This window comes from Macaca mulatta, chromosome 16 (genome assembly GCF_049350105.2).
Source record: "Macaca mulatta isolate MMU2019108-1 chromosome 16, T2T-MMU8v2.0, whole genome shotgun sequence".
Lineage (NCBI taxonomy): Eukaryota > Metazoa > Chordata > Mammalia > Primates > Cercopithecidae > Macaca > Macaca mulatta.
Window position 1 is genome coordinate 60,870,620 of NC_133421.1, and position 26,832 is coordinate 60,897,451.

Below are 26,832 nucleotides of genomic sequence, written 5' to 3' on the forward strand. Positions count from 1 at the left end.
AAAGTGGGTTTCTGGTAATGAATTGAGCAGACATCTGATATATTGCATGCCTTTTAAGCTGTGTAACTTAATATTTGTATACTTGATAATTTGTTTTACTGTGTAATTGATAAAATTGTGATGTGTATTGATAATAGTTTAATGTGTAAGAATGTATGATTGTAGTTCTCTGGGAGAAACAATTTGCCAAGCGTTCACCAGCTTGTGAAACTCTAATGTGAGGCTGGGCACGGTGGCTCACGCCTGTAATCTCGGCACTTTGGGAGGCCGAAGTGGGCAGATGACCTGAAGTCAGGAGTTCGCGACCAACCTGGCCAACATGGCGAAACCCTGTCTCTACTACAAATACAAAAATTAGCTAGGTGTGGTGGCAGGCACCTGTAATGCCAGCTACTCAGGAGGCTGAGACATAAGAATCGCTTAAACCCAGGAGGTGGAGGTTGCAGTGGACTGAGATCACGCCACTGCACTCCAGCTTGGGCGACAAGAGCGAAACTCCATCTCAAAAATAAATAAATAAATAAATAAATAAACTCTAATGTGAGAGCTTAAACATCTAAGTAAATAAAGGCACCTTTTAAAAAATCAAATTACTGAATATACATAAAATATAAAATATGAGCCCTTAAAAACTTAAAACTTTATTGGATTGTATGCCTGAAATGACACACATCAAGCTCTTAATTGTGGTCTGCACTATTCAATGAACACGTTTCTATAGTCTCTCTTTTTTCTTTTTTTGTAACGATCAAGAATTAATTTCGTCACTGAACAAATAAAGAATTAAGCAAATTACCACTGTATTAGGGAAATACATAGATGAATAGATTGAGATGCTTTTTATTCTTGATAGATTCTTGATAGATTCTTTTTATTCTTGATTAGAATGGCTCAATTTTTAGAGATGTAACTTTGCCCTATATTAATTTATAAATTCAATATAATAACCACATGAATAAAAGCAAAACAAGATTTTCTTTCTTTTTTTCTCGCTCTGTCGCCCAGGCTGGAGTGCAGTGGCGCGATCTCAGCTCACTGCAAGCTCCACCTCCCAGGTTCATGCCATTCTCCTGCCTCAGCCTCCCGAGTAGCTGGGACTACAGGCATGCGCCACCATGCCCGACTAATTTTTTTTTTTTTTTTTTTTTTAATAGAGACGGAGTTTCACCATGTTATCCAGGATGGTCTCAATTTCCTGACCTCGTGATCCGCCCACCTCGGCCTCCCAAAGTTCTGGGATTACAGGCGTGAGCCACCACACCTGGCCAGGATTTTCTTTTTTTAGAGCCAGGATCTCACTGTGTTGCCCTGGCTGGTCCCAAACTCCTGGGCTGAAGTAATCCTCCTGCCTCAGCTTTCTGAGTAGCTGGGACTATAGGCACACACCACAGAAGCCAGCAGAACAGATTTTTCATTGGTCAAAATGACTCTTAAAATTTATTAGAAGTAACACATGAGAATAGCAAGGAAGATATTAAAAATAAGAAGGATGGGCCAGGTGTGGCGGCTCACGCCTGTAATCCCAGCACTTTGGGAGGCCAAGGTAGGCAGATCACAAGATCAGGAGATCAAGACCATCCTAGCTAACATGGTGAAACCCCATCTCTACTAAAAATACAAAAAATCAGGAGGGCGTGGTGGCACGCGCCTGTAGTCCCAGCTACTCGGGAGGCTGAGGCAGGAGAATCGCTTGAACCTGGGAGGCGGAGGTTGCAGTGAGCAGAAATCGCTCCACTGCACTCCAGCCTGGGTGACAGAGTGAAATTCCATCTAAAAAAAATAAATAAATAAGGATAGCTATATTACTACTGAAGAGCAAAGTTATCGCAAGGCCACAGTTATTAAAAGCATGGTACCAATTCAGGAATAAGCAAATAAGTGAATGGAACAAATCGAAGTCCAGAAATACTCTGTGTGTGTGTGTGTGTTGTGTGTGTGTGTGTGTAATTTGAATTTGCACTATCTTTGTCACATATTTCTGTAACAACTTTCAAATTTTCTAAAATGGTACCCAGAAAAATAAATACATTTAAACTAATCAAGTTACAGAAACTGTCTTAACCCATTTTGTGCTGCCATTACAAAACACCACAGGTATACCACAGGGTAATTTATACAGAAAAATTTATTTGGCTAATGGTCCTGAACACTAGGAAGTCCAAGGGCATGGTTACACAGTTTCAGCTAGATAGCAGAAATGCCTTTCAGTATTTTGTAACATTGTAGGATGAATATAGTTACAATAATATATAGTTTCAGGCTGGGCACTGTGGCTCATGTCTGTAATCCCAGCACTTTGGGAGGCCGAGGCAAGTGGATCATTTGAAGTCAGGAGTTCAAGATTAGCTTGGCCAACATGATGAGACGCTGTCTCTACTAAAAATACAAAAAATTTAGCTGAGTGTGGTAGCGTGGGCCTATAATTTCGGCTACTCTGGAGGCTGAGGCAGGGGAATTGCTTGAACCAGGGAGGTGGAGGTTGCAGTGAGCTGAGATTGCGCCACTGCACTCCAGCCTGGGCGACAGAACTAGACTCTGTCTCAAAAAATTAAAATAAAATAAAATTAATTTACAAAATTTCGTTGGGCATGGTGTTGCGTGTGTGCATGCCTGTAATCCCAGCTACTCGGGAGGCTGAGGTGGGAGAATCGCTTGAGCTGGGGAGGCAAAGATTGCAGTGAGCCAAGATCGCATCACTGCACTCCAGCCTGGGCAATGGAGCGAGACTCCATCTCAAAATAATAATAATAATATAGTTTCAAATAGCTAAGAGGAAGATATTTAATGTTTGTTCCCAACACAAAGAAATGATAAACGTTTAAGAAGATGTATATGCTAATTATCCTGATCTGATCACTATGCTATGTGTTTATCACTATATGTATCAAAATATCACTATGTACCTCGTGAATATGTACGATTATTATTTGTCAGTTAAAAAGAAACTGCAGGCCGGGCGTGGTGGCTCACGCCTGTAATCCCAGCACTTTGGGAGGCCGAGGCGGGTGCATCACGAGGTCAGGAGATCGAGACCATCCTAGCTAACAAGGTGAAACCCCGTCTCTACTAAAAAATACAAAAAATTAGCGGGGCGTGGTGGCGGGCGCCTGTAGTCCCAGCTACTCGGGAGGCTGAGGCAGGAGAATGGCGTGAACCCGGGAGGTGGAGCTTGCAGTGAGCCGAGATGGCGCCACTGCACTCCAGTCTGGGAGACACAGGGAGACTTCGTCTCAAAAAAAAAACAAAAAAACAAAAAACTGCAGACCTTTTGTGCATGTTTCCACAGGCGGAGGAAAAGTCATATTTGCTAAGGATTTGCCAGCTTTAAATTTATTGGCATCATTATCAGGCCTTCCAGCTTCCTCTTTCTCAGTCACCCATTAAGGAAGGTGGAGTGGGGGAAGTTGGGGAAGGGGAACGCAGGAGTGAAAGCCTTAGCCAGGGACGTAAATGGATGCAATCTGCCTTCCTTTCCCCCATTCCACCAATCCTCTGTTCAACCTGTGCTGCTACTTTTTTTTTTTTTTTTTTTTTTTTTTTGAGTCTCGCTCTGTCGCCCAAGCTGGCGTGCAATGGAGCAATCTGGGCTGGCTGCAACCTCTGCTCCAGGGTTCAAGCCATTCTACTGCTTCGGCCTCCCAAGTAGCTGGAATTACAGCCACTTGCCACCACACCCAGCTAATTTTTATGTTTTTAGTAGAGACGGGTTTCACCATGTTGGCCAGGCTGGTCTTGAACTCCTGACCTCAAGTGATCCGCCCACCTCAGCCTCCCAAAGTGCTGGGATTACAGGTGTAAGCCACTGCGTCCAGCCAAACGTGTTCTTTTTCATGCTTACAAGATGTCATGTCACAAACATGTTTTTGTATTTTTGTGAGATGACTTCTTTGTCAATGTTTAATAATTGTTTTAGAGTTTTGGAAAATACAAACAAAATAAACTTCGGGGATAAAAGAACACAAAATGTGTGCCTGATCCTTCTTCGTAGCTTATAAAAATTAATTTAGACTTTACCCCGTTAATTATTATATCACTCCGTAGAGGCTCTTTAGCACCCGGGGCCACACAACCGCCGCTCACTCTGCCCTGCGGTGGGCGCCTGGATCTGAAAACCGACTTTTCCCTGACTCAGCGCGGACTGTGAAGGAGACCAAGCCGCCGGGGTCCCCGACTGTCCAGAGCCCCACTCAATCCCCGCGCCCGGGCACCTACATACCCCTGACGGCGGTTCCTCCGGTGGGCAGCAAAGGGGCCCCAGGCCGGGTCAGCGCCTCTGAGTTCCAAACAAACAGCCAGCCCCGAACCCCGCAGTTCCGAGCCGATTCTCACACTCGGGCGTCCCCGAGACACATTCCCGACAGCAAGAGACCACCTCCATGTGGAATTTTCCCATGGAAAACCAGCGTTCCCCGTTCCTGGGGGTGCAGAGTTCGTTTCGCAGGCGCCCTCACCTCGCGTCTGCAGCCACCTATGCGGGGAACCGGTTGGACTTAAGACTCCAACCGCCAGCTCCCTGGGCTCCGGCGTCTGTGGCCCCCGCATCTGCCGGCTCTGCAGACGCCAGAAAGGACCCGCGGCGATCCAGGCTCCCGAAGTTTCACCTCTTGCCCCGCTCTGCCCCGGGGACACTCACCTGCCCGAAGTCATCCCGAATCCCGCCGCCCTCGGACGGCCGGATGTCGCGGACCCTAGCAGCCAGGCCTCCGACTGCCCTGCCCTGGCACCGACCCGGGCAAATTCTCGGCGAGCAGAGCAGGTGCAGGACGCTTGGGGCTGTCCCCGCCCCCGTCACCCACTCCCCTCCCACGCCCTAGGTCTTTCTGTGCGCCCAGCCTGGCGCCGACACGTCCAGACATCGTTGTCGTGGTTTGGGGACCACTGGACCCCGCGGCGCACAGACCCGCCAGTGGCCCGCGCCCAGGAGAACTCCAGAAGGCGACAAGGATGACCACCGCCCCTGCATGGGACACTCGCTAGGTAAACAGTGAGCTCCGCGCTAAGCGCTTTTCATCTACGCGGGGTCATTTATTCATCACAACGGCCCTACGAGATGAGGACAGTTACCAGCTCACCTTTCAGAAGAGCAAGCCGAGGAAAAGTGGGGTAATCCGCTGGAAAGTGCAGACGCTAGAATTCGAACCAAGTCTGGGTGACCTGAAGCTTCCAGTCGTGCATTTTCTGTCCCTCGAACTCGGAGCTAAGTTATAAGACACCACCGCTCGCCTCCAGACCCTCCGGACTCTACCGGTGGGTGGTCCGAGCTGAGAGTCCCCGAACTTCTGTGTGGAAAGGGGTGGGCGAGACGGGGCAGGGAGGCTCACGTGACCCAGGGTCGGTAGCGTCTCCACTCGCCCACCAGGAGCAGCGAGCTGCGTCCCCTGCGCTTCCCGCCCCGCGCCTGCGTCCTCTCCCCCGGCTACCGGAGCCGGTCCTCGCAGCGATCCGGCCCCCGCCCTTCTCTCCTAACCGCCCCCATCCCAGCGCCCCCATCTCTACCCTGGACCTTTCTCCTCTGCCACTGGTGATCGCGCTTCTCTCTCCCGCTTACAGAAAAACACAATCCCCGCGTCCACCCCTAGTCTATCACCGCAGTCCCTACCTTTCCTTCCTCACTATGCTGTGTTCCCGTGCACTCCAACCTCGTGGCCTTGACCCGTCCGCAGCTTATGCTGGGGGTCGCTAAATTCGGCCTTGGTCCCACCTCCACCCTCCACTTCACCCCACACTCCACAAGTACTGTCCTGGCAAAAGACCCTAGGGACTGGAAAGCTGGGGTGTGGCTGAATCCCTCTAACGGGCAAGGGACCCGTGGGGCCACATAACGCCTGTGTGCCTGGAAGAAAGAGTCTGTTGAACTTCAGATGAAATTAGATTTGCAGGACCTTTTTCATAAGCCAGGCTCAGTGTTTCCCATGGCTCCTCTCACGCATGATTATATTGTATTCTAATGGCCCAGCTGTCACAAATATGAGAATTTATTTTTTAAACTGTTGCCTAGGCTGGAGTGCAATGGTGTAATCGTAGCTCATAGCCCTGACCTCCAGCGCTCAAGTGATTCTCCCACCTCAGTCACCCAAGTAGCTAGGACTACAGGCACCCACCACCACACCTGGCTAATTAAAAAATAATAATAATTTGTAGACAGGAAGTCTCACTCTCTTGCCCAGGCTGGCCTTGAACTCTTGAGCTCAAGCAATCATCCTGCCTCGGCCTCCCAAAGTGCTAGGATTACAGGTGTGAGCCACCACGACCGGCAAGAATCTTTAAATATGGCGTGAAAGTGCATGCAAAATAGGGCCGGGTGCGGTGTCTCACGTGTGTAATCCCAGCACTTTGGGAAACTGAGGTAAGTGACTCGCTTAAGGCCAGGAGTTTGAGACCAGCCTGGTCAACATAGTGAAACCCCATCTCTACTAAAAATACAAAAATTAGCCTGGGGTGATGGCACACACCTGTAATCCCAGCTACTTGGGAGGCTGAGGCACGAGAATCACTTGAACCCAGGTGGTAGAGGTTGCAGTGAGCTGGGATCGCAGCACTGCACTCCAGTCTGGGTAACAGAAAGTGACTCCATCTCAAAAAAAAAAAAAAAAAAAAAAAAATGACCAGTGCTTTTCTTTTTGACGGAGTCTGGGAAAGTGAGTCTTGGAAAAGAGTAGAAGGAAATGCCAGTGTGATCTACAACTTTGATGCAGGTGAGTCCCAAGTTCAGGTCTGAGCTCCTTGGCAGCCAGTAGAGAAAGGGAGTCTCTCAGAAAGGAGTTTTAATGTAGCAAATGCGGGTAACTATTTTCTAGCTCCAGGCTGGAAAAGAGATCCTCTTTGACAAGACCAATCAGAAAAGTGTTGTACTGACCACGTGCATGTAGGGGGAAAAAAAAACACATTTGTATAACACCTCCTTGCTTAGGAAGAGCTTCCACATGCATTCCCCTCCTTCATTCAGCTCTTGTAATAACACTGTCAGGCACTTCTCAGATGTGAAGACTGAGCCTATGAGATCTTTCATGACTTGTTCAAGCTTATGTGGCCAGCAATGGGGCTAGGATTTTCACCCAGGAGTTCTGTCTCTAAAGCCAGTGCTGGCTCCCTCGAACCCCCTGTATCACCAACTGTTCTGTGAAAGGGTTGTATATGCAAAGAGACCCCCAAATGCTGAAGGAGCTGAGAAACCAAAGGAGGAGGCACACAAATCCAGTTTGTTGGTATTGGGTGATTTATTAAGGGAACTTAGATGTGTGGTCCTGGGCACCACAAGGCAGGTAGATTTCTACACTACAACCCCTCAAACCACAGCTTATATCTTGGGCAAAAAGCATATGTATCCTAGAAGGAATACATGGGTGACTACAGGCATCACAGCTTATGGTTTCTGCAACAATAAGAAGGAAACTTACAATGAGTAAGTGTTCATACATAAAGAGTAATACATCGGCCGGGCGCGGTGGCTCAAGCCTGTAATCCCAGCACTTTGGGAGGCCGAGACGGGCGGATCACGAGGTCAGGAGATCGAGACCATCCTGGCTAACACGGTGAAACCCCGTCTCTATTAAGAAATACAAAAAACTAGCCAGGCGAGGTGGCGGGCGCCTGTAGTCCCAGCTACTCGGGAGGCTGAGGCCGGAGAATGGCGTAAACCCGGGAGGCGGAGCTTGCAGTGAGCTGAGATCCGGCCACTGCACTCCAGCCTGGGTGACAGAGCGAGACTCCGTCTCAAAAAAAAAAAAAAAAAGAGTAATACATCAACTAGACATTTTTTTTTTTGAAGATGGAGTCTCACTCTGTTGCCCAAGTTGGAGTGCAGTGGCATGATCTTGGCTCACTGCAACCTCTGCCTCCCGGGTTCAAGCAATTCTCCTGCCTCTGCCTCCCAAGTGGCTGGGACTACAGGCATGCACCATCACAACTGGCTAATTTTGTATTTTTAGTAGAGACGAGGGTTTCACCATGTTGGTCAGGCTGGTCTTGAACTCCTGACCTCAGGTGATCCTCCCACCTCAGCCTCCCAAAGTGCTGGGATTACAGGCAAGAGCCACTGTGCCTGGCCCAACTAGACATTTTAGAGGCACTCCTGGGACTGGGGGTTAACCAGGTAGATTTGCATTTAAAATAAAGTGGCTCTTGTCCCCACACCAGCTCTATTTAAGTAGGAAAACTCTTTTCCATCAGTTCTGTGGTTTGGAAGCAGGGAAGAGGATAGTTCAGGCATAACTCTTCCTTCACAATCGTGTTGTGATTGGTGACTGTGGTTCCAAGGTGAACCCTCTATAGTTGCTGATCCTCTCTCCCTGCTCTAGGGATGACTGCAGGGAGGGAGAGTGGATTAAAGGAGAATGTATTTACTGTTTTTCAGCTTGATCAGGGTTTCTCCATAGCAGAGCTAGCTGTGGTCCCTGACTACCTAGACCACAGCCAAGCAGCTGCCCTGCTGCTTCCCTGAGTGACAGAGCAGGAGCATCACCATCTTGGACAAGCACTGCCATTTTAAAGTTCACCTTGATCAAAAAAACGCCTGAATCCAAAGGACATCAGCCTAATGGCTAAAGTTAGCATGACCATAAACCACAAATGACATCTCCAACCAGAAACATTCCAACCATAAGATAAATCCCTCCCCAACCAGAGACATGCCAGCCCCGAGATAACCTCTCCTCCGACCAGAGACATTCCAACCCCACAGTAAACTTCCCACACACACAGAAACATTCCAAGCTTGTGATAAGCTCTCTCACCCTAAAACCAATAAATACTCCTAGTTTGTAAGACAGGATGCTCCTGACCAAAATCAGCCAGAAGCCCCTCTCAGGTTTATTATCCAAAAGAAACCTGTCTTTGACTGTTGAACCACTTTTTGTGTTTCTTCCCTCTTTAACTCTTACATTTGGTGCTGAAAGCCAGGACAGGTGTTGGGGATAGAGGCTCTTTTGCAACCCAGGAAGCAGTGGACAGCAGCTGCTCATCCCACTGGATCCTGAGAGTCTCTGGCCATCCACCCCATCTTGTCTCTCACTTTATTTTTTGAGCGATTTGCGTGACAAGGACAACTAACCTGAAGGAGACTGCGAGGCTCGGGCTGGGGCTACTCTCCAGTGAGCCCTCAAAACCCTCAGATCTCAGGAATCCACCTCTGACTGCCCACAAGGGGTATCAGGTATTTCTCTTTCTCCCCTCTTCCTCCCTCCTCCTCCTCCTCTCTCTCTCTCTCTCTGTTTTTCTCTCCTCCTCACCCCACCTCTTGTGGCTCCAGTCCAAGAGGCCCTTTGCCAGTCCACCTGGAACATCTAACATCAGACACTAATCCAGCTAACTGGTAAGATCTGCCTTCCCCTTTCTTTCTTGTGGTACTCGGGAAAGTCAGGTCTGCCATCCTAGTCCTCAGAGGACCAGTGGGACTAAGCTAGAAGAAATCTTGGGGATGCCCAATTTCTTCTCAACTTGACCATCCTCTTTATAAAGAGGATTCCAGGTCTCTGTCTTTTGACTGGGAATGCCTAGAACTAAACCAGACACCCTCGGCTTCCTCTTACCAGTCCACATGGGTGCCAAACAATCCCACATTCCCACATCCTCTCCACTGGGCTGTCTCCTTCACAAACTCACCAAACTTGGCTAACAGGAAATATAAAGCCAAAGTGTTTGGATTTTTATTGCAACATGGCCTGGCCCCAGTAAAAATTAAATAATGGCAAATTAAATTTTCAAGCCAAAAGCCCAAAAATGGCACCTTTGACTTTCAAATTCTCAGGGACCTTGACAACTTTATAACCAGGAATGGCAAATGCCAAGAGGTTCTCTATATTCAGGCTTTCTTCTACCTTAGATTCCAACCCTCCCTGTGTCAAGCTTACACCCTTCATGAAATCCTTCTTCTTAATGAAAACCTTCCCCAGGTCTCTCCTTCCTTTGAAACTCCTTCCTTCAAAACCCCTTCCTCTGAAACCCCTTTTGACCCTGCAGATGAACCCCCTCTGCCTTCTCATCCCCCTGCTTCTGCTCCTCGCATGTCTGAACCCTCTGACCCGGTGGCCCCTCCTGCCCCCAAGCCTTCAGCCCCAAATCCCGCTTCCCCCCCTTCTCCACCTGTTACCCGTTCAAAAACTGCTCCATCTAATCAAACCATCTCTGCCATTCTCCCTCTCTGGCAAGTGGCTGGGGTTGAAGGCATTGCTTGCATTCATGCCCTTTCTCCATGTCTGATTTGTTGCAAATCAAACAGTACCTAGGATCTTTCTATGAAAAATCCCTCTCATTACCACAGGGAATTCCTGCACATAACCCAATCCTTTAACTTGGCCTAACATTTACATAATTCTAACCTTCACCCTCACCCCTGATTAAAAAAAAAAAAAAAAAAAAAAAAACAGTGCTCAGCTTAATTAAAATGGATATCCAAGCTATGAGTATATTCAAAAGGCCTTTATGTTTTGTCTCTTCATAAATCTTATTTTCCTAGGAAAGGTTTTTTCTCCCAGTCAACTGAATTACTTTTCTCCACTCTGCCTTGCCATTCTTGGTGCATGTATGAAAGACCCTAAAATGACTTCTGGTGGCCTGGGACTCCTTGGGAAAACAAAAAGGCACCACAAATCCCATTTTGGGAAAAATCTCTGTTTTCCTTATGCAACCGCTAGAATTAGAGGTGATTAAGTACTTCCCAAAATCTGTCTTTGTCTTCCAGCTATGCTTGTTTATTAGGTTCTGGAAATTGTTTTCCTAGCCCTATTTTTAAAGGGCCTCACCCGAAGGCCATTAATCCAACAGGGAAATTTTTGTTTAAATCTTATAATTACTGGATCTTTTTCTGGTTATCTGTGTGGCTATATACGTGTTATGTGTGCAGTATCTATTTTAAAAGCTCTAATTAATTGACCTAAGAAAAATAAGCACTTAAATCAAACTTTTTTTTTTTTTTGAGATGGAGTCTCGCTCTGTCACCCGGGCTGGCGTGCAGTGGCCGGATCTCAGCTCACTGCAAGCTCCGCCTCCCGGGTTTACGCCATTCTCCTGCCTCAGCCTCCCGAGTAGCTGGGACTACAGGCGCCGGCCACCTCGCCCGGCTAGTTTTTTGTATTTTTTAGTAGAGACGGGGTTTCACCGTGTTAGCCAGATGGTCTCGATCTCCTGACCTCGTGATCCGCCCGCCTCGGCCTCCCAAAGTGCTGGGATTACAGGCTTGAGCCACCGCGCCCGGCCTAAATCAAACATTTTTAAGGACAAAGTAAAAGTTTGTCCCAAAGTAGGACCTTCAGTTCGCATGACTTTAATCTTTAAAACCTACTGGTACAGTAAGATTAGAAATGTTTTGACTGGGCGCGGTGGCTCGCGCCTGTAATTCCAGCAGTTTGGGAGGCCGAGGCGGGTGGATCACGAGGTCAGGAGATGGAGACCATCCTGGCTAACACGGTGAAACCCTATCTCTACTAAACATATATAAAAAAATAATTAGCCGGGCGTGGTGGTGGGCGCCTGTAGTCCCAGCTACTTGGGAGGCTGAGGCAGGAGAATGGTGTGAACCCGGGAGGAGGAGGTTACAGTGAGCCGAGATCACACCACTGCACTCCAGCCTGGGCGACAGAGCAAGACTCCGTCTCAAAATAAATAAATAAATAAATAAATAAATAAATAAATAAATAAAAAGAAATGTCTTAAGAGTTGCCAGCATACATTTTTGTTTGCATTTATTTATCAAGCAATTTCATACCTATCTCTGCCAAATACTGTAAGGTGTTAAATTTTGGCGTAGAGGCTATAAAACTGTAACTCAGCCCAAACAGAATAATCTTTGCTTGTGTAATTGTTTAATAAATGAAACATTAATATTGGTTTAATAAAGATAGCTCCATCTTGAACTATTTAGTGAAATACCCTAACTTCTAATCTTGAAATTAAAGAAAAGATAATTTATATAAAAAAGAATCTTATATGGTAACGTCTTGTCCTAAAGTAAATTAACTGATTGTTTAAAGAAAGGAATGTTTACAACAAATCAGAAAGTTGAGGCAAGTCAGAAATTGTCTGTGTACGTCGTAAAAAGTTTTATAAAAGGAAATTTATGTAAGAAAGGTACAATTTAGGGTGGGCGCAGTGGTTCATGCCTGTAATCCCAGCACTTTGGGAGGCCAAGGCATTTCAGGAGTTCGAGACCAACCTTACCAATATGGTGAAACCCTGCCTGTACCAAAAATACAAAAATTAATTTAGCTGGGCGTAGTGGCATGTGCCTGTAGTCCCAGCTACTCAGGAGGTTGAGACAGGAGAATTGCTTGAACCCAGGAGATGGAGACTGCAGTGAGCCAAGATTGTGCCAATGTACTCCAGCCTGGGGTGACAGAGCAAGACTGCGTCTCAAAAAAAAAAAAAAAGAAAGAAAGAAAAAGAAATGTACAATTTAAAAGTGATTAGGCCTCCTGCATGCTTTATAAAATGCCACTATAACTCTTAGCTGTACAACTGGCCTTCATTGATTCATTGAAGATAGGTAAGACCTAGGACACATGGAGTTAAATGCTTGGATAAGTCAGACTTTATCTGCACTTCTGTCTAGTCCTAGGCTCTACACCTAGTACATAATTAAAATCCCAAGCTTGGCTGGGAACAGTGGCTCATGCCTGTAATCCCAGCACTTTGGGAGGCCAAGTCAGGAGGATCACCTGAGGTCAGGAGCTCGAGATCAGCCTGGCCAAGATGGTGAAACCCCGTCTCTACTAAAAATATAAAAATTAGCCGGGTATGGTGGCACTCGCCTGTAATCCCAGCTACTCGGGAGGCTGAGGCAGAAGAATCGCTTAAATCCAGGAGGTGGAGGTTGCAGTGAGTTGAGATTGCACCATTGCACTCCAGCCTGGGTGACAAGAGTGAAACTCCATCTCAAAAATAAATAAATAAAAATAAAATCCCAAACTCACCAACAAAAGTAAAGGTTGCTAAAAGTTAACAGTGTGACATGTATTTAAGACTACTGAAAAAAGTTTACATATACTTTTGGTAAAAAGATTATAAGGAGGCATGAAAATGTAATGTGGATTTTTACCTAGATTTAAAGATTAAAGAACTGTTTTAAGTTTAATAAAATAAAAATGAAGGTTTAAGCAATTTTTGAAAGGTTAATTGTAAAGGAAATTCTCTGTAAACATATTGGCTAAAGTTGAAGGGGTATGATCCAGTTTTTCTGTAAATTGAGCATTAAAATAAAAGCACAGATTTCTTTTAAAGCGCTAACTTGATTTTTAGCAAAAATTATAAAGGGTTAAAAAGGGTCTATAAAAATCTTTACCTTATGGTCAAACATTAAAATTGAGTAAATTTGTGTACAAGGTTTTGTTAAAAATTGAGCTTAACATTAATAGCACACTAATATAATGGTAAAATGTGGTATAAAATCATACAGAAAGCATTGTCAAATATAAAATGGTGTTTGGCTTTCTTTGAGCTATATTTGTATAAATATGTTATTGGCATGTGTTCCAAAGTTATGGGAGACTCCTATAATTCTGATATATCTTAGTGTATGTTATCAGTAATAATTATAATTGTTATGTTAAAATTATTGTGTGCCACAAAGGTAACAGATATCCTTGTCAATTGTGACTTTAGCTATAGCTACTCTAAAACTTTTTGTCATCCGTCAACAATTGTTGCGTTGTTTTGGTCCTCTTTAGAAGACAGTCTTATAATCAGCTATAAAGCTCTAACAGGTGCTCTTGAATGGAGGTTTTGGATAACTTTGGAGACTGTGACATCAGAATAGAGGAAAAATATTCAGGACTTTTGAAGAGCTAATATGTTCATTACTATCAAGCAGGACAGAAATTAACTGCATTAACTGAACTAATAGGAGACTGAAGTGATCTCTTTGACGTTTTGCTTAAAATAGTGATAATCCTTTGTTTTGCTTTTCAAAGTCAAAGAAACTCTTCTTTTGAGCTATTGACAGCTTTTGACAATTTAGTATACTCCCATGAACAAAATTTGGAGCATACTTGTTTCTCTCTACCTGACTTTCTCCAGAATTTGGAAACTGAGTATTCTTAAGTTGTGCCAATATAGTTATTTGCATAAGTGCAATAAGAATCTGTTTTCTTTTGTAACAGGACACAACTGGAAAAACTGGTTATTTTACCAAGGCTTTGACTGGAATGGTGTGCTTTCCTTTAAGGAATCAAACCTGACTTATGAAGCCAAGGAAGCCCTTGGGAAACTGGCCTCATGTTTTGTGTACACAGTCCCTGTACAGGGTTTCTGATCTGCAGTAAGTAAAGAATGTCACTTTCTGATAGGCCAGGAACCCCAAGTTATTTTGGAATCTCAAGGGGAAACTAATAGGTATTTAATAGTACAATTCCATGGCTGGGCTCAGCTTTAAAAAGTCTTATCTGAGATTCCTTCTGTGGAAAAAAGTTCCATCAATGCCAATTTAAAAGGCCTATGTAACAAATAATTATCCTTGCTGCACTTATGCAAATAATTAAGCCAAGAGTAATAAAACAAGCCATTCCTACCATGATTTGTCTTTTAATAAAAATGGGAAATTGAAGAAAGGAAATTATGTTTCAAAAACTATAGCATGCCTGTTATTAAATTCTAGTGTTGCAAAATGTTTCTCAATTTTTATTATTTTCTACAGTTTAAATTAAATTCTAACTTTCCTGGCTACAAGTTTCCAAAATAAGCTGTGCTTTCTCAAAGCCCTATGAACTGAAAACTAGCTGTTTCAGCAGGCGCTGCCTCTAAGCCTCTGATCATCACACGAAGAAATCTCTTCACTGCTGGCGCTGACAACTAATAACTGAGGGTGCCCAGCATCCTTCGCCCCCACGTCTAGTAAGTCCATGGAACCCAGGGTAATTGAGACAGTATCTGTTACAGGAATCAACTCCTGGGTACATCACACTCAAGTCAAAGCCTGGAAAGCTGAGGAAGCAACCCCTGACAGCCCAAAGGAACATCCTAAATATCAATGTAAAGAAATAGGAAATCTTAAGCTGAAAATCATAAAAAATAAGTAACTAAGTGAGAACTACTCATCTTACTCAGTCTCACCCCTACTTCACCAAATGCTTTTTGTCATTCCTACCTCTCCTTCTCAGCCAAATATTAAAATCTTTTAATGGAAATTATTGACTATGCCACCCTGTGGGAACTGCTTTACTCACTCTACAATTTGCAGTAGGATTATATACCGTAGCGGCCTCAAGGTGGAATATCAGACAGAGAATCTCAGTTACTGTAGCATTTTGCTTAATTATTATCCTCATAGCAGGAAAAATGGTTACTAACAGAAAATAACACACAGGCCTTTCCAAACATGTGCCTCTGCCTCTCATTAGGTAAGGAATGTTGTTTCTATCTCAACCAATTGGGCCTAGTAAGAGACGCTGCTGAAAAATTTAAAGAAAGGGCTGAAAAGGTAAGAGAATACCAAAACAACCAAACAGATTATTAGTTTGGAAACAAAATAATAGCATGGGTCATCCCATTTCTGGGCCTTCTCTTCTAATAACATACCTAGGACTAATGTTCTTACCCTGCCTAATTAACCTTTTTTCAAATATTTTTAACTGAAAGGATCATTGCCATTTCACAGACAACTACCCAGAAACAAATACAGAGTGTTACTCCTACAGTCAATCTGAGACCAGAAAACTCTCTGTCCCCCAATCAGCAGGAAGTAGCCAGAAAGAACATACCACCCCTCATCCTTTTTATAACTATAGGGTCAGGATTGACAGAGCAGGAGTATCACCATCTTGGACAAGCACCGCCATTTTAAAGTTTACCTTGATCAAAAACCACCTAAATCCAAAGGGCATCAGCCTAATGTCTAAGGTCAGCATGACCATAAATCACAAATGACATCTCTGACCAGAAACACTCCAACCATAAGATAAATCCCTCCCCAACCAGAGACATGCCAGCCCAAGACTGCCTCCTCTCTGACCAGAGACATTCCAACCTGCAATAAATTTCTCCCACACATAGAAACATTCCAAGCCTGTGATAAGCTCTCTCACCCTAAAACCAATACTCTTAGTCTGTAAGAGAGAGCACTCATGACCGAAATCGGCCAGAAGCCCCTCTCAGGTTTATTCTCCAAAATAAATCTGTCTTTGACTGTTGAGCTGCTTTTCGTGTTTCTTTCCTCTTTCTTTAACTCTTACTGAGGACTAAAGAAGAGATGGCTGTCCAAGTCCACCTGGAGCCCTGATGGCTGTCCAGCCTGTGCACATCACATTACAGGCCCTGTCTGGGATCAGTCTGAGGGTAGCTTCCCCTAGTGGTGACCCCAGGCTTTTTCACTGTGGTAGATCCATTTTACTACCATTATAAGACTTCCACTTCTCCCTGGCTGTGGACCCATTTCCAGCAATCAGCTTTGACAAATTGGCAAATTCTTAAGTAACCTGAATCTCCCTTATATTTGGTCTTTCCAGCTACTCCCAGTGCCCAGTATACCCACCTCTGGCACTGGTCTTGCTGGGCCAAAGGACAAACTCTTTTTACCTTTCACCACCAAGCCCCTGTCTACTCATCCATTATGGGAGAAGCTTCAAGTGGTCCACATGGGACCAGATTGAGCCAACAGATTCTAGTGCCATAACTGAGTTTTCTGAAAGTTGTTCCTGGAAGACTGATTAAGCTAGCTTTGCATCTTGGCCTAGTTAAAACAGCAATTCCTACCAAGAGAAGTGCTCAGGGAAGAAGAAAGTAGAACAATTTGGGCCATCCCAACAAGGTGGTGATTGCCAGTTAGCAATTGCTTGACTCCAGAGGAATGGGACCATGTCTTATTCCTTGTTCTGTTCCCAGAGCCTTGCATAGGCCTGGCTCAGAGTAGGCACCATTCATTGACTGAATGAACAATTCCCATGAGTGCTGGGAGTGTTTTCCCACCCAAATCATCAGTAACCCTTCCTCTTCTTCAAATTCAGCCTTTGCTGATGCTCAATAAATGTATGTTGAAAGGAAAAAGATGAGGGGTCAGCTCTTCAGAAGACTGAAGAAGTGGGAACAAAACATCCAGGCTTGTCATAATCTCAAGGAAAAAGCAAGTGGTGTCACTTGCTCAAGGATGAGGATTAAGCAATTTGTGTGTGGGGTTGGGTCCTCAATTGTGGGGAAGGTTCTAAACAGATTGTGCTAGGATCTCAGTGAGGCGTGAAGCTTATTCAAGTTCTCACCTGCTATTCCCTCTCTTCAAAACACTCCTCCAGGCTGGACACAGTGGCTCACGCCTGTAATCCCAGCACTTTGGGAGGCTGAGGCAGATGAATCACTTGAGACCAGGGGTTTGAGACCAGCCTGGCTGACATGGAGAAACCCGGTCTCTATTAAAAATACAAAAAAATTAGCCAGGCATGGTGGTGCATGCCTGTAGTCCCAGCTACTCGGGAGACTGAGGCAGGAGAGTCTCTTGAACTCAGGAGGCAGAGATTGCAGTGAGCTGAGATCACACCTCTGCACTCCAGCCTGGGCAATAGGGCAAGACTCTGTTTCATACACACACAAAAGAAAAAAACTCCTCCACTCACCTGTGCTTCTTTTCTCTGACTTTTACCCTTCTGTCTCTGGTTAAATGTTAGTTCCTCAAGGAGACCTTTCCTAGCCACAGACTAGGTCCAAGTCCTCTTTCATGCCCTGACAGTCAGCATCCAGTACCTTCCAGTCACAACACTGATCAGAGTTTGTAATTGCATATTACTCTGTGTGTGTTTGTTTGCTATCTGTTTCCCCTGTTCCCTGAAAGGCAATGCCATTCCTGTTTTGCTCTCCATTGTATCCCTAGCATAGGGCCTGGCTCATAGTTGATATTCAAAAACCATCTGATGGAGAAAGGAATGAATGAATTTTATTCTATCATTTGATGCTCAGAACAATCTTGGGTCTTCAGTGTTGTATTTGTCTCCCTTTCACATGAGGAAAGTAAAAATCAGAACTGTAGAGGGACACAGAGGGGACCGGAATCAGTTCCACTGGATATAGAGCCCACATCTGCCCTGCTGCCTGGTTGAAGCGGAGGGTCTAGGTTAGTGAGAATGGGAGAGATGCAGGGGAGATAGGAAGACAGTCAGGAAGGGCCAGGGCCAAGTCCGGAACAGTGAGGAAGGGACAGAAGTCCAGGATGCTGCCCAGCTGACTTCAGCCTGACCCTGGGAGTCAAGAAGGATGGGTGAATGGTTGTATATCATTGACATGGAGCAGGGCAAAGGGGGTGCAGACTCGAGGGGCTATGGATTTCTTCTCAATTATCTTCTGAATTATCTTGATGTCTTCAAGAGGCTGTGCAATCCTAGTTAAAAGATGAATTCCAGGCCGGGCGCGGTGGCTCAAGCCTGTAATCCCAGCACTTTGGGAGGCCGAGACGGGCGGATCACGAGGTCAGAAGATCGAGACCATCCTGGCTAACACGGTGAAACCCCGTCTCTACTAAAAAATACAAAAAACTAGCCGGGTGAGGTGGCGGGCGCCTGTAGTCCCAGCTACTCAGGAGGCTGAGGCAGGAGAATGGCGTAAACCCGGGAGGTGGAGCTTGCAGTGAGCTGAGATCCGGCCACTGCACTCCAGCCTGGGCGACAGAGTGAGACTCCGTCTCAAAAAAAAAAAAAAAAAAAAAAAAGATGAATTCCAGAGGCTGGCTCTGCTCCTGCTCCCAACCCGCTGTGTGACCTTAAACGAATGATTAAACATCTCTGTGCCTTCAGTTGCAAATATGGATGGTAACAGCACCTACCTCATGAGGTTGTTTTAAGAATTAAATGAGTTAATAAATGTAAAGTCCTTAAAACAGTGCTTGGGAAGTAACATTTGCCATAGTGTTAGCAATTATTATTTGAAGGGCATCTTTTGTGAGTTGAAAAGTCTCCTATGGTTACTACGGTTTAAATTAATATTAAGCGTAGGCAGGCCATGGTGGCTCATGCCTGTAATCTCAGCACTTTTGGAGGCCAAGGTAGGTGGATCATTTGAGGTCAGGAGGTTGAGACCAGCTTGGCCAACATTATGAGACCCTGTCTCTACTAAAAATACAAAACTTAGCCAGGCGTAGTGGCACACACCTGTAATCCCAGCTACTCAGGAGGCTGAGGTAGGAGAATCGCTTGAACCCAGGAGGCGGAGGTTGCAATAAGCTGAGATCACACCACTACACTCCAGCCTGGGTGACAAAGCAAGACTCCGTTTCAAATAAATAAATAAATGTAGTGAAGTCACAAGTACAAGCTCCATATTCAACAAACAGACCTTTTAATTTGTGATGGGATGAATTATTAGTTTGAATTCCTCGCTTCCTTGTAAAAGAGTTGAACATCACACCTTGCCATAGCCTCAGAATGGACAATGCCCTTCAACCTTGGGTTTGACCAAAATACTTACTGTAGCCAAAGGGATGTTAGCAGATGAGGACTCAAGCAGAGACTGAAATATGTTTGTATGGATCAGCTTTCTCTCCTGAGTTCCAGTGATCCACCATTAGAAGAACATGCCCCAGGGACCTATTGCCTGTTCAGCCCTTGGCCCCAAGAGAAAACCCAGTTATCGGATCCAAACTGAACCCAGGGCCAGGCAGAGCCAAGCCCAGCTGGCCAGCAGTTTGTAGCAGAGTAACCCAGCTGAGCCCAGCCTAGATCAACTGAACTATAGTTGATATTCATACCCACAAGCACGAGAATAAAACTTATTGTAAGCATGGTTGGGGTGGTTTGTTATACAGCATTATTATTGCAAAAGTCACCTTAGACATATTTCTATCAATAAGTCTAATAAATTTTAAAAATAACTCAGCCTTGGCAACATGGTAAAATCCTATCTCTACAAAAAATACAAAAATTAGCTGGGCATGGTGGCACACACCTCTGGTCCCAGCTACTTGAGAGGCTGAAGTGGGAGGATCACTTGAGCCCAGGAGGTCAAGAGTGCAGTGAGCCATGATCATACCACTGCACTTCATTCTGGGCAACAGTGCAAGACCCTGTTTCAAAATAATAATAAGAAGTTTCAAGGGACCTTTGATGAATATTTAAACTTCCTTAAACAATCATATGCATTAGTCAATGTCAGTTTCATGAGAGAAAACATGGCACACTCAAAAGGGGGTAACTGCGGAGTTTGAACAAGGGCCTATTTACAGAGATGTGCATAGGGTTAAGGAAACCAACAAGGGATGGGGAAGCACTCAGGGACTAGCAAGAGCAGGAAGCTGTTACTGCCTTAGGCTTGAGGGAACAAGGGATGGCAACAGTGATAGCTGAACCCAGAAATAACTGCAGCCTTAGGTGAAGGAATCAGAGCTGTTGTTCAACCTCAGCCTGGCCAGGTGGGAGTTGAAGGAATAAATACTCTGCTCTCTTTTTTCTCCTACTTTCTCATCTCTTGCTGGTTCCTGCCATTGACTGAACCCAGCTGGAAACAAGAGGAGAAGGGAGCATGAGTCACACAGACAATGGATGTCCTCCTGGATCACAGAACAGGGTGGAGTAGGGAGGAGGACAGAGCTGGGGGAACAGAGACTAAATAGCACACAGTCACCTCTCACAGCTGAAACAGTCAGCACAGGATAATAGCTGCTAAGAAATTTTAGTGGCCTAACATACAATAAAAGTTTATTTCTTGCTTATGTAAAGACCAATGTCCGTGGTTCCTGAATGCTCCTGGTTGGGTCGCTCTGTTGGGTGGCTTTCCATCAAAGAGTGATTCACGGGCCGGGCGTGGTGGCTCATGCCTATAATCCAGCACTTTGGGAGGCCAAGGCAGGCAGATCACTTGGGGTCAGGAGTTCAAAACCAGCCTGGCCAACGTGGTGAAACCCTGTCTCTACTAAAAATACGAAAGTTAGCCAGGAGTGGTGGCAGGCACCTGTAACCCCAGCTACTCTGGAGGCTGAGGCAAGAGAATGGCTTGAACCCAGGAGGTGGAGGTTGCAGTGAGCCGAGATTGTGCTATTGCACTGCAGCCTGGGCAACAGAGAGAGACTATCTCAGAAAAAAAAAAAAAAAAAAGATTCAGGCTCTTTCCATCTGGTACAATCTTCATCCTTGATATGTGGCCTCTAAAGTCAACACATAATGGAAAGAAGCTCATGGGAAAAGCAAGCCAGATACCCAAACCTGATGGCCCAGAGGCGACACACTTAACTTCTACTGTCTCCCACTGACTATACCTGGTCACTTGGTCCACTTAACCACAAGAGGTTGAGAATGGAGTTCCATGTCAAGCAGCCAGTTCCTATCAACAACAAGCTACAGTGGACTTCCTCTGTGGAAAGGGAGCCCAGTTTATTTGGTGGTCAGATAGCCTTCTTTTTCACGACAATCTTAGTTAGTTAAATTCCCTAAACATTTTAACTTGGATTGTTAAAGATAACATAGCTATTTTTCTTTTTTAAGCATTTCACTTGTTTGATCAGATAAGCAAAACTTCTCTAAGCATCTAATCAGAAAAACCTAATAAACTCATAACATATAGTAAATCTCAATTATCTTAAAACAGTCCATCACTGTTTATAAACTTCATATATTCTCATACATTTCTCTTTAAAATCACGTGCTTAGAAACAATTACTTAACTGCTTATTAATACATGTCATTCCTGAAGATAACAGGAAAGTACTCATACAATGGATTTATTTTGTCATCTCTATATTTAAACTCTGAACTGTCCATAAACTTATTTACTAAGAGGACAATTTCACTCTACCCAGCAATAACCAAGATTACCATCTCAGTAGGCTGAGTTGTTTATTACATGGAAAGTTTTGACTGGGATGCAAAACTTGATTCTCCCTGACAGATGTGCTGAGCGTTTTTTAAACAAAAGCTCAGCCAGCTGGAATTGCAAATCTATATCCAGTAATAGGGGAGTTTTCATGGGACCTATCCATTTGAGTCCATGCTACACCATCATCTAACTCTTTCATTAAATTTGAGTATACTGAAGCTGATAACTTCACATCATGTTAAGCAGGCTTCCAAACTAATTAATGACTAATTAATCTGCATGATGTAATCTGTAGCAAATGATTGTAACTTCTGTATTGTACCCTCCAATGAAAAGAGGACAACTCAGGTATAAGGAGGAGTTACCCTCTCCCTTCTTTTAAACTTTTCTTTAAAAATCTACCTTGTGACAAATTCTAGAACACCTCCAACTTTGTTGATATGTTTTCCACACCACTAGACCCTACCCTTTCTGAACTTCCTTGCTCTGAACTCTCAATTCTCTTTCTCCTCCCTTGCTTTTGGATCCTCCTGAGAAGCCCCCTGTCCATTCCAGACAAAACCTACTAACTGAGGCACACCTGCTCTTGTTTATACTCCCTGAGATAAAACAGAACATAAAAATTGGATCATAGCCAGGCACAGTGGTTCATGCCTGTAATTCCAATATTTTGGGAGGCCAAGGCAGGTGGATTGCTTGAGCCCAGGAGTTCAAGACCAGCCTGGACAACATGGCAAAACCCCATCTCTTCAAAAAATACAAAAATTAGACAGGCATACTGGCACGTGCCTGTGGTCCCAGCTACTAGGGGGACTTCTGATTTCAGAAGAGAGGGATACCGAATGGATTAAAAAGGCTAATTGACAAAATCCTCTGGAAAACTTTAATAGAGTAAATGAGGGTATACAACAGAATAGAAGCTCGCCCTTTAGCCAGAGAACTTTTAGATGCCATCCCAAAAGTCTTTCCAAAACACATAGATTGGGTAAAATTTGGCAATGCTGTCAAGGTCCTAACCTAAGAGATTTAGATCATTTTGAAGGATTCAAAAAGACATTTAAACAATACTCTGGTGTGTCTGATAACAGTGTTAATAATAGAAAAAAATGAATCTATGTTAAGCTCAGCTTTTCTTACTGGCCTTGACTAAGAGTTTGTTACCCTCGTTAAGTGACATCAGATAAATTGGGTAACCACTCAGACATGTGATCTAGTTAATATTGTGGCCTTCTCCACAAAAAAGAAAATTCTAAATCTGCTAGGATTACAAGCTTTCAAGTAGCAACAGTTGGCCAATCCACAACAGGGATTTCAAAAACAGCCATTTCAGCCCTCACCAGTTCAGAGAAATGTATGTTTTTATTGTAAGAATCCTGGTCACATCAAAAAGGATTCCAGGAAGCTGAAATGGCAACCAGAAGAAAAGGCCATGACAGAACCATCAGAGTAGGACTGCTCCGAGGAAATTCCAGGGTCCTTTCCTTTCCTTCTAATGCCCTTGGTGAAATGAATTTAACTATTAATGGTGAAAAGACCAAGGTTTTAACTGATACTGGAGCAACTTTATCTGTTTTAAATTCCACCTCCTGAAAGGGCCTCCTCCTTGGAGTGCAGAAACCTTAAACATGGTGGAAATTTCTAATTGACCCATGACCAGGCACAAAACCTTACTGTTGCCTTTCCAATTAGATACCTTAGTCCATTATCATGAATTTTTGTTTCAGCCCCAACTCACCTTCTTGGGAGAGATTTCCTAGAATTACACAATGCACATATTTCTTTTTTTCCAAAGGGATAATGTATTTGAACCTGTCAGTAGAACCAACTGAAGCAGAACCAACTGACGTGTCACTTAAATTTTTCTTCCCCTGCTTATTCTATTTAAATTTCTTCAGCAACCTCTGGCACCTCAGAAAAGTCTTCTGAGTCCATGAAACAATTGCTTGATACCTTGCTAGCCCATTGTGGTCTCAGTCTTTCACTGATATTGGGGAAATTCTTTCAGCTACTACCATTAAAATGGAAGTAAACCCTTAAAAATCAAACATCAAGTAGTATCCTTTGTGACCAGAGGCACTCTAAAGAATTAAACCCATAATTGAAGAGTATATCAAGAAGGAATTTATCCTTCTGTGTACCAGTCCATGCAGCACCCCTATTCTGCCTGTTCAAAAGCCTAATGGTGAAGGATGAGGATTTGTACAGGACTTAACGGCTATCAGTAACACTGTAGTGCCACAGCACCCTGTGGCTCCCAATCCGCACACTTTGTTAGCTAACATTCCCGAGAATCCCGAGAATAGCACTATTTTTATAGTAGTATACTTACGTAGTGTCGTTATTAGAATTATTGTGGATCCTAATAGCCAGTATCTGTTTGCCTTACTCAGAATAATTGACAGTATACTTGGACTGTTATACCTCAAGGGTATACTGAAAGCCCCATTTATTTTTCACTGATCCTGAAAGTTTATCTAAATGATGTCTCACTTGAAATGTTTCTACTTTACTTTAGTACATAGATGATTTACTTCTTTGTTCACCTAACTTGTTTGTCTTTCAGCAGGATAGCCTGCATCTTTCTAAAGATGTTTTATTTTTAATTATTATGGATACATAATAGTTGTACATATTTATGGGGTACATGTGAGGTTTTGATATAAGCATACAATGTGTAATGATCAAATCAGGGTAATTAGAGTTATCCACTACCTCAAACATTTAAAATATACAATAAATTATTGTTAACAATAGTCTCCCAACTGGGCACAGTGGCTCACGCCTGTAATCCCAGCACTTTGGGAGGCCAAGGCGGGTGGATCACAAGGTCAGGAGTTCAAGACCAGCTGGGCCAACATAGTGAAACCCCGTATTTACTAAAAAATACAAAAATTAGCCAGGCATGGTGGCACATGCTCGTAGTCCCAGCTACTCAGGAGGCTGAGGCGGAAGAATTGCTTGAACCCAGGAGGTGGAGGTTGCGGTGAGCCGAGATCATGCTAATGTACTCCAGCTTGGGCAACAGAGTGAGACTTTGTCTCAAAAAAAAAAAAAAAAAGTATCCCTATTGTGCTACCAAATACTAGATCTTATTTCTTCTATCTAACTGTATTTTTTTACTCATTAACCATCCCCTTTTAATCCCCCTCCCCACTACCCTTCCCAGCTTCTGGTAACCAGTTTATCAAAAGAACATCCACACTCCCATGTTTACTGCAGCACTATTTACAATAGCCAAGATATGGAATCAACCAAGGTGTCCATCAATAGATGAATGGATAAAGAAAATGTGGCACATACATGCAATGGAATATTATTCAGCCATAAAATAGATTGAAATCCTATCATTTGCAACATGCAGATGGAATTGGAGGACATTACATTAAGTAGCTTATTTAAGCCAGGCACAGAAAGACAAATACCACATATGCTCACTCATATGGGAGTACCTGCATCTTCTAAGGCAACTCACAGGCAAATGTCACAAATTCTTTAAAGAAAAACTCCAGTTATGCCAAGAACAAGTTAAATGTTTTGGTCATTCAATATCTAAGGAGGGGTTTTCCATCAACTCTGATAGAGTTAAAGGCATAATTGTCTTTCTAAAACCAAACACCAAGAAATAGTTACGAGGCTTCCGCTGATTGGCAGGATATTGTCAAAACTGTAATCCTAATTTTTCTCTAATGACCCAACCTCTTTGTGAATTACTAACAATTGACCAGCCAGAGCTATTAATATGGACAGAAAAAAGTCAGAAATCCATAAATCAAATTAAACAAGCCCTAATGGAACTCCAGCTTTAGGACAGGCAAATTACAAAATGCCTTTTTATTTGTGCACTAGACACACAGGAGTGCCTTGAGAGTTCTTTTTTTTTTTTTTTTTTGAGATGGAGTCTTGCTCTGTTGCCCAAGCTGGAGTGCAGTGGCACGATATCAGCTCACTGAAACCTCTTCCTCCCAGGTTCATGACATTCTCCTGCCTCAGCCTCCAGAGTAGCTGGGACTACAGGCACCTGCCATCATGCCCGGCTAATTTTTTTTGTATTTTTAGTAGAGACGGGGTCTCACCATGTTAGCCAGGATGGTCTCAATCTGCTGACCTTGTGATCTGCCCGCCTCGGCCTCCCAAAGTGCTGGGATTACAGGCATGGGCCACTGCGCCCGGCGAGAGATCTTATACAAAAACATGGGAATCATAACAGACCCACAGGGTATTACGGTCAGAGGTTGGACTCAGTGGCTCAAGGCCTGCCCCCATGTCTAAGTGCTATTTCAGCTACTGCCCTGCTATTTAGGTCTATAGAAGAAACGATAATGGGTCCCCCATAACTATACATGCTCCATTCATTCCACTGAAGCACTCTTAAATGCATATCACATCCAATGTTAATCAATGAGTCCACTGACTTCTTATGAGATCCTTTTACTTTCATCTCCTAATGTAACTATTACCCAATGCAATAGTTGAACTCTGCTACTCTTTTGCCCTTTCCATTCAATGTATCTCACCATAACTGTCTGACACTTAACTGCTCAACTCCTTCTCCCCAGAGCTGATTTACAGGAAAGACCCTTGGACAATCCAGATTTTATTTGGTTCACAGATGGATCCTACTTGAGAAATAAAGATAGAAAATTTTCTGCAGGTTATGCAGTAGTTTCAAGTATGTGATCGAGGACTTTTATCGAGGATGGATGGTTCCCTAATGTTTCATCAGCCCAGCAGGCAGAATTAGCTGCTTCAACTCATGTTTGTTTCTTAGTTGAAGGAAAAACCACAAATGTTTATACTGACAGCAGGTATGCCATTGGTGTGGCTCAGGATTTTGGTACGCTATGAAAACAAAGAGTATTCCTCACCTCTGCTGGGCAGAGCATTAAAAATGAAAAACAAGTTTCAGAGCTCTTAGGTGCTGTTCAAAAAACCTAAAGCTTTGGCCATTATCAAAGTCCTGGAGCCAGTGGCTCACGCCTGTAATACCAACACTTTAGGAGACCGAGGCAGGCAGATTGCTTGAGCCCAGGAGTCTGAGACCAGCTTGGACAACATGGTGAAACCCCATCTCTACAAAAAAATACAAAAATTAACCAGGTGTAGTGGCACACCCTTATAGTCCCA

The 26,832-nt window shown here is 44.1% G+C and overlaps 1 protein-coding gene across 5 annotated transcripts in view; it reads right to left on the reverse strand.

Annotated features, from left to right (window-relative positions):
* The window catches only part of B4GALNT2 (beta-1,4-N-acetyl-galactosaminyltransferase 2), a 39,880-nt gene extending 34,230 nt beyond the window's left edge, over positions 1-5,650 (reverse strand). For 3 of the 5 annotated variants that reach the window (XM_077971251.1, XM_077971250.1, XM_077971252.1), the window contains exon 1: positions 4,634-4,761. In XM_077971251.1, coding sequence (XP_077827377.1) covers positions 4,634-4,647 — 14 coding nt within the window. In that variant the 5' untranslated portion in view covers positions 4,648-4,761. The other 2 variants (XM_015119344.2, XM_077971249.1) reach the window with 2 other exon arrangements.
* Positions 5,651-26,832: the final 21,182 nt, after the last annotated feature.